The sequence below is a fragment of the Filicampus tigris genome, chromosome 20 (assembly GCF_054856515.1).
Source record: "Filicampus tigris isolate MCC_2025a chromosome 20, RoL_Ftig_1.0, whole genome shotgun sequence".
NCBI lineage: Eukaryota > Metazoa > Chordata > Actinopteri > Syngnathiformes > Syngnathidae > Filicampus > Filicampus tigris.
Window position 1 is genome coordinate 2,410,001 of NC_141236.1, and position 13,091 is coordinate 2,423,091.

The following is a 13,091-nucleotide window of genomic DNA, read 5'->3' on the forward strand; positions in this document are numbered from 1 at the left end:
TCCATTGGAAATCATTGTACTTTCCTTGCTTATAAGTTCCAAAAACGGCGATCAATTTGCACCAAAATTTGTGTGGACGTCTCTACTAATGCCCACTTCAACATATCAAAAGGATTAACCTCTCCATGGCTGATTTATATGAGAATGAAGAAATGTGGAAGGCAGCAGAGCTACATAGATTTAGGCTGGGACGAGCGCACACTGCTTCTTTTCTTAAAAAAAACAAAAAAAAACACTGCTTCTTTGCTGATCACGGTTAGAACGGGCAAGGCATTAAACACCAGTCAGGATATTTACAAAGACTGAAGTGGAAATGAGACGTGCACATTTATTTGGATGAGGAAACGACCCAGTTTTTCGACCGTCCAATTTGGAAGGTAACAGACGAAATGGCACGTTCCAATGCGACCACACTCGTCTGTGCAGTCAGCCTCGCCGAAACTTTTTGTTCGATGTTCGATGAGGGCTTTCGTCACTCTCACGCCGCTTCACTGGGGTTTGGAATCGGTTCCTCGCGTGACTCTGGCCGAACATGGATAGAACGCTAGGGAGCGCGGCCATTCTCCTCATTAACAAGGGGCGTTATTCATGGAGTTTCTTATTTACTAATTTCTCCAAAATGAATGGATAAAAGAGAAAAAGGCTACTCTTTTCATTTTCCTGATCAAAAAATATATAATATGAACTTGTTAGTGAATACATGGCCATCCCAGCTCCACCGTCCCTTTAAGCTCACCCAAGTGTCCCTTTAACAGGAAAGCCAGAATGTTCCCAAACAGGAGACCGCAGTGTACGGGGGGGACCTTCGAGCTCTGGCTTGTTTGCGTATTCGTCTGCTCCTCTTTAGTGGCGCCGCCCTCCTCTCCCGCGTGCAACAGCCAATGCGTAATCTCGCGCTAATAAGTGGACCGAACCGAACATGCCATACCGAAACGTATTAATACACCCACGTGTACCCTTTACACCCCTGTATAACCATTATCTCCAAATATGGTTATGCCTTTTCCTTTAAAGTAAACAACGCTGCACAGCCAAACTGGTGTCCACATACCACCTTTGGTCTGAGACTGCAGTGCAGACCGAAGGGTCTGTTTTGATCAATTTTTAATTCCATTGCAGCGTACAGACAGTGTGAGGGTAGGCTTATTACAAAATGGGAGGGGAGGGGATTCTCGCTACTAAAAATAGCATAGCTGTTGTGCGTTGCTGTGCATTCGCTTTGGCGTTCAGTTCAGCGTGCATGTGCGCCGTGTGCTACACCTGCTGCTTAAAAGGCCATCGCTACTTTTCGCTCCGAAGATGTGGATGTGTTTGCCGAATGTGATTGTTAGAATTAAAGCTATTCTTCCTTGAGGAGTGCAGTCAAGAACCACTCGCAATCACTCGACTGCAGTTTAGTGTCTTCCTCGGTGTCTTTATGGCTGTCTGAATATGTGCGAGCGGTTACTGCCAAAGGGAGTCTCACTCAACAATGCACCAACAGTAGCTGCTGCTGTTCTCTCTCTCACTCTGTGCGTGTGGGTGAAGGTGTGTGTGTGGGTGCGTGTGTTCCTGTATGCATGCATGCGTTTTTGTTTTCATCGCGTCTTGGGGGCATAGGTCTGTAGTCGATGGACTGCAAATCAAGTCCCCACAAAGGAAACAATTGAAAAATGTCTGCTTTTCATCGGCGGCCCACTGTGTATGCTACTGTAGCTCAGGTTCACAACCATTTTGGAAAGAGTAAAGTCATCATGTCGATTATTGCTTTCTTATTAGGAAAACTTCAGACCATGTTGGCAGCAGCACATTAATTGCATGCCTCTGCAAACAACACTAAAAGGGGAAATCAACACAATTATTTTTAAGAATATGTTCCCAGCAGGCCCACTAGTTGAAACACGGCATTCTGATTAATTTTGTGTTTGTGGAATATGAGTTAAGCAGCAAAATCCACCCCTTTTTAGCCAACTGGGGGCAGCCATTTTGTCACTTCTGTCGACTGAAAATGACATCACAACAACTCAGTGCTCGGGTAACGACCAATCACGGCTCAGCTTCAGAAAACAGGTCAGCCATAATTGGTCATTACCTGAGCCCTGAGCAACTGTGTTGTCATTTTCTTCTGACAGAAGTGACAAAATGGCTGCCGCCAGAGATGGACAAAAAGGGGTGGATTACTTCTTATTTCACAAACGCAATAGTTATCAGAATGCCTTGTTTCAACTAGTGGACTTGCATAGAACATATTCTTGAAAAAAATGTTTGGGCTGGGTTGACTTCCAATTTAAGTTGGATAAAGGTTGGTAAAGAGCAGTCCGCGGTCTACAAGTCGACTAGTTGGGCACTCTTGCCTTAACGAATTCTATCTGTAAGCTAATAATGATTATAGAGCAGCTGCTTTCTGGTGCGATATGCTGCGATTTACATATGATTTGACTTATCAACTAATCGCCACTACTATTGATGACTAGTCGACTCTTTTGTGGCAGCCCAAATGTAAACATGCCTGTCGATTTAATTTGCCATTGCCATTTCCCCTCTTAAAATATGACCGAGATGTTTACCCTCGTTTTCACTCTGTGCCCTCAGATTGGCCTATCCTGCTGGCTTGAAGCAACATGTTTACAACTCGAGCTAGTTCGGCCTTTACCCTTACCCTCTCATCCTCCCCTGCACCCTCCCACTGTTGCATTCAACTCAAAGCTCAACAGGCCTTTCTAATCCTCAACATTAAGTGCTTTTTAAAGCCCACCTACTCGCATGCCTTAACATTCAGATGGGTAGTCATTAGCAGGGGCAAATCTAGGTGGGGGTGCAAGTGAACTGGAGACAATTCTTTTGTTCCTTTAAGCCTTCCAGCTGAATGCTTATGTGGCATAATTCTTTAGAATGGTTGATTTATGTCCATTCTAATATTCTTAAGGTTGCCAGGAGTCAGGACTAAAAGTCTGAATGTCATCAAGAGCATACCATGCTAGATGTACAGGTATATAACCATTCCTACAGTACAAGTCACTCTGCTACTTTACTTTGTGTATTATTGGATCATTCTAAATTCAGTGATGATTTGATATACAATTTTAAGTCGACCTGTGACCATACACGTAACTGAAGACACTTGGTTATCAAATTATCTTTACCCATTGAGATGAATGTAAGTGGCATTAACCCATTAAGGCCTAAAGCGCTTTTCTCAACAGCTCCCCAAAACCTAAGGTCACCTTTGAAATTACCCTTGAAAACCTGAAGTTCTCCAAGAAATTCAACACTTACAAAATGATTAATATCTCAGCCCCTGTAGCAGACAGAAACATAATTCCAAAAGAATTAAAGAGCTTAGACATGTGGCTTTCACACAGGCAGAATTGATTATTTACTGTTTCAGTCGAAGATGCAAAAATAACATGTCAATGAAAGAGAAGCACTATTTAATTTTTTTTAAAATCGAGTGGTAATTACCATCCTCTATTCTGTTGCAAAGACGTCAATATCGTAATTGTCTACAAACCATATCATATCACGTTCGACTGGTTCCACTGGTCATGCACGCCGTCTATATATCACTGCCATTACTTACTTTAATCAGAGCTCCCGGCGATCGACGGCTTCCGCCATTAGCCTACCTATGGCTCGAAAAAATTCCCGGACATCCTCCGCGGTCTTGCGACACCGTCACGTGTATATTCTGATGCATTAAGTTGGCTAAGAGACGGAGAATTGGATTAAAAAAAGAACAGTAACGTATCCGCTCCCCCCGGTTTGAAAGGTAGAAAGACGCAACAGCGCTCCCGGCTCTAGTGGTAGAAACGCGGTTATGCGCTCCCGGGCTTAATGGGTTAATCCATTCCAGGTATGTAGACAGGCTTGTCAGTGTCGGGTTCGAGTGGCTTCACTTTATTGAAATGTCCATTTGGAGGGCGATTTTGTCTGCAGCAGCCGGTCACACTGACAACAAAACAGTCACGTATACCCGGAATAAGAATAATAGGTAATAGCCTAACCGTAGCTCGGCTCGGCTGCCCCGCTTTTGTTTACATTCTCTACGGCGCCCGCCAGACCCGACCACAATCCTCGGAGGTCCCGCTAGTTGCGCAATCTTGTCCAGGTTGTTGAAAGTGTGGTAAATAGTTCCTAGAACTCGTCAATATATATTGTAATCCATTAATGTTGACATTTTGCTCTGGACTGAAAATAACATAATAGTTGCTCAGGACTCAGGTAATGACCAATCACGGCTAAGCTTGCGATCATTACAAGACCAAACTCACGAAAAAAAAACAAGTTTCTGAGAACCACCCAAATATGTCCATATTTGGGACGACACACACCACTAATGTACATAAACACTCTTGTGTATGTCCTGCTTGTCCCTGTGGTAGTGCTTGGCCTATATGCCTACTTTGATGTTTCACATTATGCACAGTGCTCTTGTCATGGAACATTTTTTTTCATGTCTGCCCCCTCTTCTTTGTGTCTGTTCTGAGAAGTTCAACTGAGGTAACATGGAAAAGATGTGCTCCGAGTTCAGAGTTTTTTTCCCCTGTAAGCGTTCAAAATGTCACTCTCACTGAATGGGGGCTGCTCCTGTCTCCAATTGCTTGCGTTTCCGTTCCCTGCAGCACAATTCTACTGCTCTCGTCTCTCATTTCCACTACAGTTGATGTCCATGCAGGGATACATGCCATTACTCCCCCCCTCCCCCCCTGTCTATTTTGGCCTAGTGTTTAGTTTTTCAGTCTCCTTGTTAGTGGTGTTGGTGGGTGCATGTGCTTTTGCCTTTGTGGGCTTGGTGTCTTCCCTTGGGAAGAGCCTACTTCAGACGTTTTATTTAATTCTTTATTACTGTGTCAAAGTGTTGACATTTACTGTAAAAAAGTAAATTAACGATGCACATTTGACCTGTGTTGTAAATCCAGCCTTTGAGGGGTGGTAACATCAGCATGACAGTGGACATTTCATTTCAATACAAAGGGGCTTAAGCAAGGAGTCTCTTGTGTTAAACCCACACTTTGGTCACGGTTGGTGGTGTTCCACCGCATTTACTACGTCAGAAGCTGGCAAATTCCCCATTTTAGTTCAGCCGCCTATCTTACATCGGTTGCTTCTCATCAAGCCTTAAGGGGACATAGTATGCATTTTTTCCCACAATTTAAAACAGTTTGTATGCTCTTGGGTCCTAGTAGTCCTACATGTGTTATTAACACGCTGCCAATTGTCATCAGGATAAATTTACATCAATCTGAGCTAGAAGAAAGAGTAGAATCAGGAAAGCAGGAATTTGATTGACCGTTACCTCCGACCTGTCTTGATCATGTTGCCTTCATGGAGAGTAGTGAGTGCGCTTGGATTCAATGTTTTCGACACACCGTATTTCAATGATTAGCGGTAGTCAAATTTTCACGTTGGATTAATTTAAAATGGTTGTTGAAGTGATTTGCCGCCTGCAAGTCCACAAGTAAGCAAAAATGATGTGATTAGATCAACACCTCAGGCTTCCCACGCATCCTGGAAACCCTGGAAAATGATTGACCAATTTTCCAGCCATTGAAAACACATGGAAAATGAGACAAAAAAATCACATTTCCTAGCAAAGCATGAGTTGTCCTGGAAAATTAATTTTCCTCCCTCTGCTTCTTTATGTCTTTTGGGTGAATGAAAATTGGTTAAATTAATTAATTAATTAGTTAATTAAAAATAAATCAATATCGTGTTTTGGAATATGAATTAAGCAGCCAAAGCCACCCGTTTTTATCCATCTCAGTGGGCGGCCATTTTGCCACTTGCTGTCGACTGAAAATCACGTCAAACCCAGAAAACAGATGAGCCGTGATTGGTCATTGCCTGAGGCCTTAGGTGCTGTGATGCCATTTTCAGTCAACAACAGCAAGTGGCAAAATTGTTATGGAGAGAATTTCCTGGCACAAGCGTAAGGACTCATTGCACATAATATTGTCACGCATTTTCATTACCATTGAGTATTGAATCTGCCAGGATGGGCATCAGTGTCCCCCTATCTGGGGGCATTATCCTTGTGTTCAAATCGCTATCTTTTGGTTTGTAGTGAAGTTTGTAAAGGCCTAGATAAATCAATTCGCTAGATAAACCAATGCTAAGCTAACGCTGCCGCAGCTACAGCATGCTTGATCCTTTTCACCTCGCATGGTTAAAAATTCCCCTCGTGTGAAAAGAAAACATCACCATGTTCGTGTGGCGCCTATTTTGTGATGTTTTAGCTGCAAGTCGTATGTCGGAGCGCGTGTGTGAGAAAGTGTCTGTCATGCCGTGCCGCCGTTAAGTTCTATTTACGTGTGAGACAAATAAAAACACATCCATGCAAAGTTGGCAAGCGGTCACTATTAAGAGGATGAATTCGGTCATATGTTTCAAACAAAAAGACAGACGAAGAGATGCTTATTGATGAGAGTCCGCCGAGTGTTGGTAATGCCGGCTGGCGCTTGAGATGACATCATAAGTGGGCATTATCTTACTTTTTTGCCGGGTGGTGTGTGTGATCTTACTAACTGGAGATCAGGTAAGCTTTAGATTTATACATGTATGTTTTAATTATTTATCCGTCTCTATGTTGTTGACGTGAGTGAGTGATTTAAGTGCAGTCCACATTTACATATCACGTTTCATGAAATGAAGGGTCATGTAGGGAGTGGTAGAGCCACTGAATTATTGTTTATCGGTCTATACAAGATGTTGAGTGATTAAGAAGTGCAGTCCACGTTCATATCATGTTTTATGTAACAAAGTGACATGTAGGAAGTGGCAAAACTACTGATTTGTTTACATGATTGATGTAATCTGCACTTGAGTATAGTGTATCCTTATATTTACACCACACCTGTGTGGGTGAATTATGTTGCCATGGTGAAGCCTTACCAAACCGCACATCAAAATATTTAGTAACTATATACCTCTAACTGTAGTAGATAAACTGTCTTTCATATGAATTAATGCTTCAGTTGCCTCTCCCTCAGTATTATCTAATGCATGACAGATATATTTTTTGTTGTAATAAAGATTAATTGCTGAACATTACTTTAGAAAAGGAACTTGGAAAAACAAATAGCCAATCAAGTCGCATTAGCAATTTTGGGGGGAAAAAACGCAATTGGATTATTTTCCATAATCTTCAGCCTTAGACTAGAGCAACTAAGCACCAAGATGTTTATTCTGAGAGCACTCTACTGGTAATTAACTTGAATATTCCGGTTCAGAATTGCCCTCTGATGTGTTCTTCAAGAAGACAGGACGTTTGTAGCTATTCTGTACACTCACACGTTCCTCCTGGTGATTTCCTCTATAATTTTGGTGTTGAGGTTTGTGCTCTGTGGGTATTGCTTGATATTTTACCAGGTTTCCATTTGTCACTGTGTCCTGTGCCTTTCTGAAATGTGGAATTTGACTCGACACAGAATATGTAGTCCCCTTTGTCAAAAGGTTTAGAGAATACAAACAAAATTTAAATGTGTTAAATTAATTTATGTTCAATTAAATTTAACATAAATTGAGATGTCAAACTGCATGGCTCAGCCAGTCCATATGTCTTGTTTTGGCGAGTAACAAATTGTTGCTCTGCTGAATTTTACACGTGAGGCAAGGTGACCCTGACAACATTTTTACAGTTTGGAAGCACGTCGTTCTTGTCAAAAGTAGGCATAGACCAATTATCGGCGTCGATATTCGGCATTTTGATGAAAATCGTTATCGGCATTTTTAAAAAATCTGCCGGCCAATATTAAATCAGTTTAAAACTATTCACTTTAAGGAAATATTAAAATTGTCAGTTAACTTTATAAGAGATTCTACTGACCCAGGGAACACTCACCTTTTGTTTTTATTTGAAATCAAAACAAAGATAAGTGAAATTTTATCATTACTCCTTTTTGAAATTTTGGAGAACTTTATTTATTGTCAAACTATAGGGAGCTATTGTTTGCTTAAATTTTTTAAGACGTGCTGATGACACAGGGACCTCCCTGAACTTCGTTAGAACTTTACAACAAAACTGTATATTGTCAAAAATGTATGATAATATATATATATATTTTTTTTAAAAACAACCTTTTATGCAAATCTGAAAAATTGTTCAATAGACATATGCTTGAAAGCGTTTCTAAAAAGTTAAGAATTTAAAAATGTTTAGATTTTGACACCAATATTTTCCTTTTTACTGAAAATGAATATGAACAAACAAATCGGTATTGGTCCTGAAAAAAAACATATCTTTCTATCTCTAGTCAAAAGATTCCAACATGTCGATTAGAGGGGGGAAAAAAACTGCTTTTGCAAAGTATGTGTACTATGTCTTTCATGTGTTCTGTAAAACGTTCAACCAAGGGGATTCTGTCATGCCTTCCACCAATCTTATTCCTGTCAAATGGAAAATGATTCCAACTGTTGTCTGTTAGGAGGAATTAAACATGCCAATCACATTTTTGTTTTGCTAATGAACTGTTTTAGTAAATGATCTCCTTTTTTTCTTTTTTTTTCCAGCTAAGTCATTAGTGCAAACTGCATTTCAGCGAGGGTGTGTTGTGACCTAGAGAAACTAATTAAAAAAAAGAAACATTGAGCAATGAACACAAATTACCGCATTCCTGGCAGTAGAGGGTTTTTTTTTTTCTTTTATATCTGCCTTTCACAAGACCCTCGCCGAAGTGTGACATGCTGTGTCAAGTGCGCGTTCACACAGCGTTCACACAGAGTTCACACAGCCAGTGCAAGGTTGCTCCGTTCACAAAATTACCTTGATTACATGTTGTGAGCCATCTAAGAATGCATTATTTCTCAGACACACCCCTAAGTTAATAGTGTCATTTTAACCCTGCTTATCAACCAATCTTAGTGTGCTTTACAACTCCTAAAGCTGAGCTATATGTATTCCAGGAAAGCAAAAATGAACTAATGGTTAGGGTGGGGATTCATCTGTCCCTGTTCCAAGCAGCCAGACACAAAGAGAATACACACGCAACAGAGGCCAATGTAATTTGTGTAATAAAGTTTAGCGCTCTTGAAAATTCCCCTCCCATCCGGCTTCTCCGGGATTTATGCAGTTAGTGTAGGGGAGGATTGAATCCTTTTGGAAGCATATGAATTTAAGTCTTCTGGTGTCCGTACAGGAAAAAAAGTACTGTTTAACCTTTTCTTGTTGGGGTAGTCTTGTTTGCTGCCAGGATGGTCTCTTCATTGTAATATGAAAGCTGTCCTGCACTAACATTGACCAGGATGTTTTTTTTAGAATGAGCCACACTTGTATGATGGCTACAACCACACACTGGCAGCATTTCGGTCATTGGAACTGTAGCAGTGGATGGGATGAACGATGCCGTCTCTGTTGGCATGGCCTGAGGGCAAACACATTTTTTTCCCCCTCTTGTTACAGTCAAATGTAGGCTACTTTGAACATTCAAGGGAAAACTGATAAAAAATATATATAACCTGCTGGCTGCAATAAATAATAGGTGGGTTAATATACAGGCGCATCTGCAATTTACGCATTAAAAATCAAAACTCAAATAATCCTTAATTACAGTGTTCATGGATAATTAAATCTGAATAAAATATGCTGCATTAGAGGTGTTTTGATCATTGACTAAGCGAAATAAATGCAGACTGGCAACAGTGGAGTAATGTTGGGGGGTTACCCTCATTCAAATCAGTTGGCGAAAGAGTAAGCCTAGGCTAACTGAACGGTAAGATAAAGATAGATCTCTCTTAACTCATTCACTGTCAGACATTTTCTGACCCTCTTTTACCCTAATGTTTGAAAAAATATGAAAAATAGATCAATAAGTTCCTGGGATGGAATGGCTGGACTGTGAAAAGACAGATAAACATGTCCTTGGCAGTGAATGAGTTAAATGTTTTGTTTCTTATATCTGAAATTAGTTTCACATTGTTTGCTTCATCAACATTTGGATTTAGCATTGTAAACAAGGCTTAAACTCAATATGTACAGTTCTTGCGTGCATTGTACGTGGCCATGTAAGCTGGCATTTCCAAATTGTTTCCCCGGAGCAAATAACACTGGTTCATCTAAAGTGAACCAATCACTTTAGGAAGCGATGAGGAGGCGAACATGTATAGACACGTTTGGAAAAGAATCAAAGCTGGTGCTAAGCACTGCCTCCTGCTGTCTCACTGTCTGCCAGCTAAACCAGAAATGTGAGCAGAAAAAAGAAATGGCTTCATTTGAATTATGCCCCCCTATGTGTAGCATATTGTTTTAATTTCATCACTGGAAACCACAAAGAACATAATGTACCTCTGACCATACTGTGCCGCAGGGGTAGGCTCAATTGTGTGGCGTCTGCGCCGCAGCTCACCCCAGATGACTCCTCAGCAATGTTTGTGAGGGAGTCATGTTCTCAATCCCGTAGCTCTCCTTCTCTCAGTACCGACTGACATCACTTCTTCTTCAATCCATTTGATCAACCCAGAAACCTTGCTGATCCTCCTGCTCCATAGTTGTTACTTTAACTCTGCATACTGTATACTTGGTGGCGATGTGGATTCATCAAATTTTCTCTTTCTGCAAGGTGTTCGATTGAAGGCTACAGACACTCACGATATAGAAATTCCAAATAAACAGATTTGCGTCACAATTTTCATGTCAAAAATGTGCATTTTGTACCCCATACAACACATTGAAAAGTAAAACTGCGAACGGGTGTTTATGTGGCACAACGCGCCGCTTACGTCACCTAGTGTGGCTTTTTGGTTACCGGAGTGGGAAGATGGTGTCTACTCGAGTCTGTCGACCAAAAGAGAGAGAAAATTTGAGAGAGAGAGAGAGAGAGAAAAAAAAGATGGAAAATATCCAAAGTGTTGTAACATTTCAGAACGATTACAAGTCACCGTGCCCGCCTTGAATTCAAACACGGACCTTTGTTTTACGCCGAAGACGCTAAATATGATTCGGTCGTGGACCCGAGCCGCGGTAAAATTAACGTAGCGCAAATGAGTGAGATTAATGCTAATGTGCCTTAGTAACATAACGTTAGTCTTGCGGAGGGCTAGGTTTCTTTTAATCATGACTAGGGTTGCATTACAGTATATGCCTGCGACGAGGGCTGAGAAACTGGTTTTCGTTTTAGATAATTAACATTTTATAACTGGGCATAGCAGCACAAGCACACTATTTGCCTAATTGAAATAATTTACTATATGAGACTCTGTAGCGTGACCATATGATGTTATATGATAACTTACTTGCCCATAACACCTAACAGAACAATAAAATACAATACAATTTTTATTTGTATAGCGCATTTCATAACAGCTAGAGATGTAACAAAGCGCAAACAACAAAATAGCCATGATACAACAATTGAAATCAATAAATTAAAGCAGCACCGCGCAAGAAATTGACCTTAATAAAAAATGTTCACAACTCTTTTGATGAAACATTGACTTACAAGCAAAGTAGTTAAATGGGACTTCATGCCCTGAGGGGGTCTATATCGTTTTTACTGGCACAAAGCAACTTTGAGTAGGATGGGATCAACCCTGGCACGCAAAAAAATACAAATGTCCTGAATTGCTTTACAGCATACTCACTTCCTCCTTTCACTATAACGATGGCTCAGGATTTCACGACACTACGCGCTGGCACGCACAGGAAATGTGGTTGGTTTTTGACAAAACACTACCGCCTTCGTCCACATGGCGGCGCCATAATCAACAAAAACTGACATATGACACAGTGTTACTTTAACATGTTAACATGAAACACTGTATACACTAAACACCGTTAAACAGCCGAAAAATTGGTCAGTCTCCGGTCATCTCACATGCGTCCATATTAGTATCAAAGTATCAAGTTACAGGATTCAAAGAGACACCCAATTAACTGGGCCATTTAAAAATACCGCTTTTTTTTTTAAATTATTTTTTTAATGTATATAATGCTATTGGTGACTGACGCCTATTTAATGTAACCCTTGACGCTAATCATCCGATGCTGATCATTACTTCACGGTGCAGGTCAGAAGACATGTCTCCACCTTCACGGCGTGTTCCCATACATCTATATCCCATACGATGGTCATGGCCAGCAACCGGAGCTCTACCTGCGTCTGGTGGCCTGCAGCATTGACAGAGCTCTCAATGTCGCGATGGGAAACCCTGCTTCTGACGTCCAGCACATCTTCAAGGTGGTGCTGGTTTCTGGCATGTGAGTACCCGAGTGCTTCTTTCACTTGGCCCAAATAGAAGTTGAATCCGCAAATGCCGCAGATTCTTACCTTAGATTTGGAATATGCTGTCTTCCAGGCCTTTCTATGGTTACCATTCCAAGGAGAAGCACTTTATGAAGATCTATTTGTACAATCCTCAGATGGTCAAAAGGTAAGATAACAGGCCAAGTGAAAGGTGAATACCTTGGATTGTATTGGGAGCAAAACACCTTTCCCCCCCACTCTTGCCAGTACATTTGAATTATAAGAATTGATTATTCCCTTGTAGTGATAATTAAAATATGTATTTTTCCAAATATATTTGTTTAGTTTATCGTTATTGTCCCTTGAGACACTTGCAGTTGATTTTTTTTTTTTTTTTCTTTCGATTTCTCCCCACCTCTTAGTTACCATTGTATAGTAAACAACCATTCAGAATTGGCCCTACTGTCTGACTCCTGATTGGTAAAAAATCGTGGCACAATTACCACGCCTGGACATTTTGGAACTGCCAAAACATGCTTTTGTACGCGGCATTTCACATTACATACAGGCGGAACTCATTTTTGCACGCAGTATTTGAAATCACGCTTACGTAATTGTCGCCATAATGGTGTCCTGTTTTGACTCCAACGTTGTGTTTCTGGCAGGGTTTGTGAGCTGTTGCAAAGCGGAGCGGTGATGAACAAGATCTACCAGCCCCACGAGGGCCATATCCCCTACCTGCTGCAGCTTTTCATCGACTACAACCTGTATGGCATGAACCTGCTTAACCTTGCAGCAGTTAAGTTCCGTGGGCGCAAAAACAAAGGTAAGGGTCAAAGGTCAGAATGTTTGTGTGTGTGTTTTTTTTTTTTTTTCCCCAAATGTGGATAAGCAGTTCAGAAAATGAATGGATGGACCTTTATAGTGTTGCTTGAA

General features: G+C 41.0%; 1 protein-coding gene across 1 annotated transcript in view; it reads left to right on the forward strand.

Moving 5' to 3' along the window:
• The window catches only part of rev3l (REV3 like, DNA directed polymerase zeta catalytic subunit), a 53,192-nt gene that overhangs the window by 11,259 nt on the left and 28,842 nt on the right, over positions 1-13,091 (forward strand). Inside the window, exons 2-4 of the mRNA XM_086018062.1 lie at positions 11,980-12,169; positions 12,268-12,342; positions 12,821-12,981. Of these exons, the coding sequence (XP_085874188.1) occupies positions 11,980-12,169; positions 12,268-12,342; positions 12,821-12,981 (426 nt within the window). The remainder of the gene's footprint in view (positions 1-11,979; positions 12,170-12,267; positions 12,343-12,820; positions 12,982-13,091) is intronic.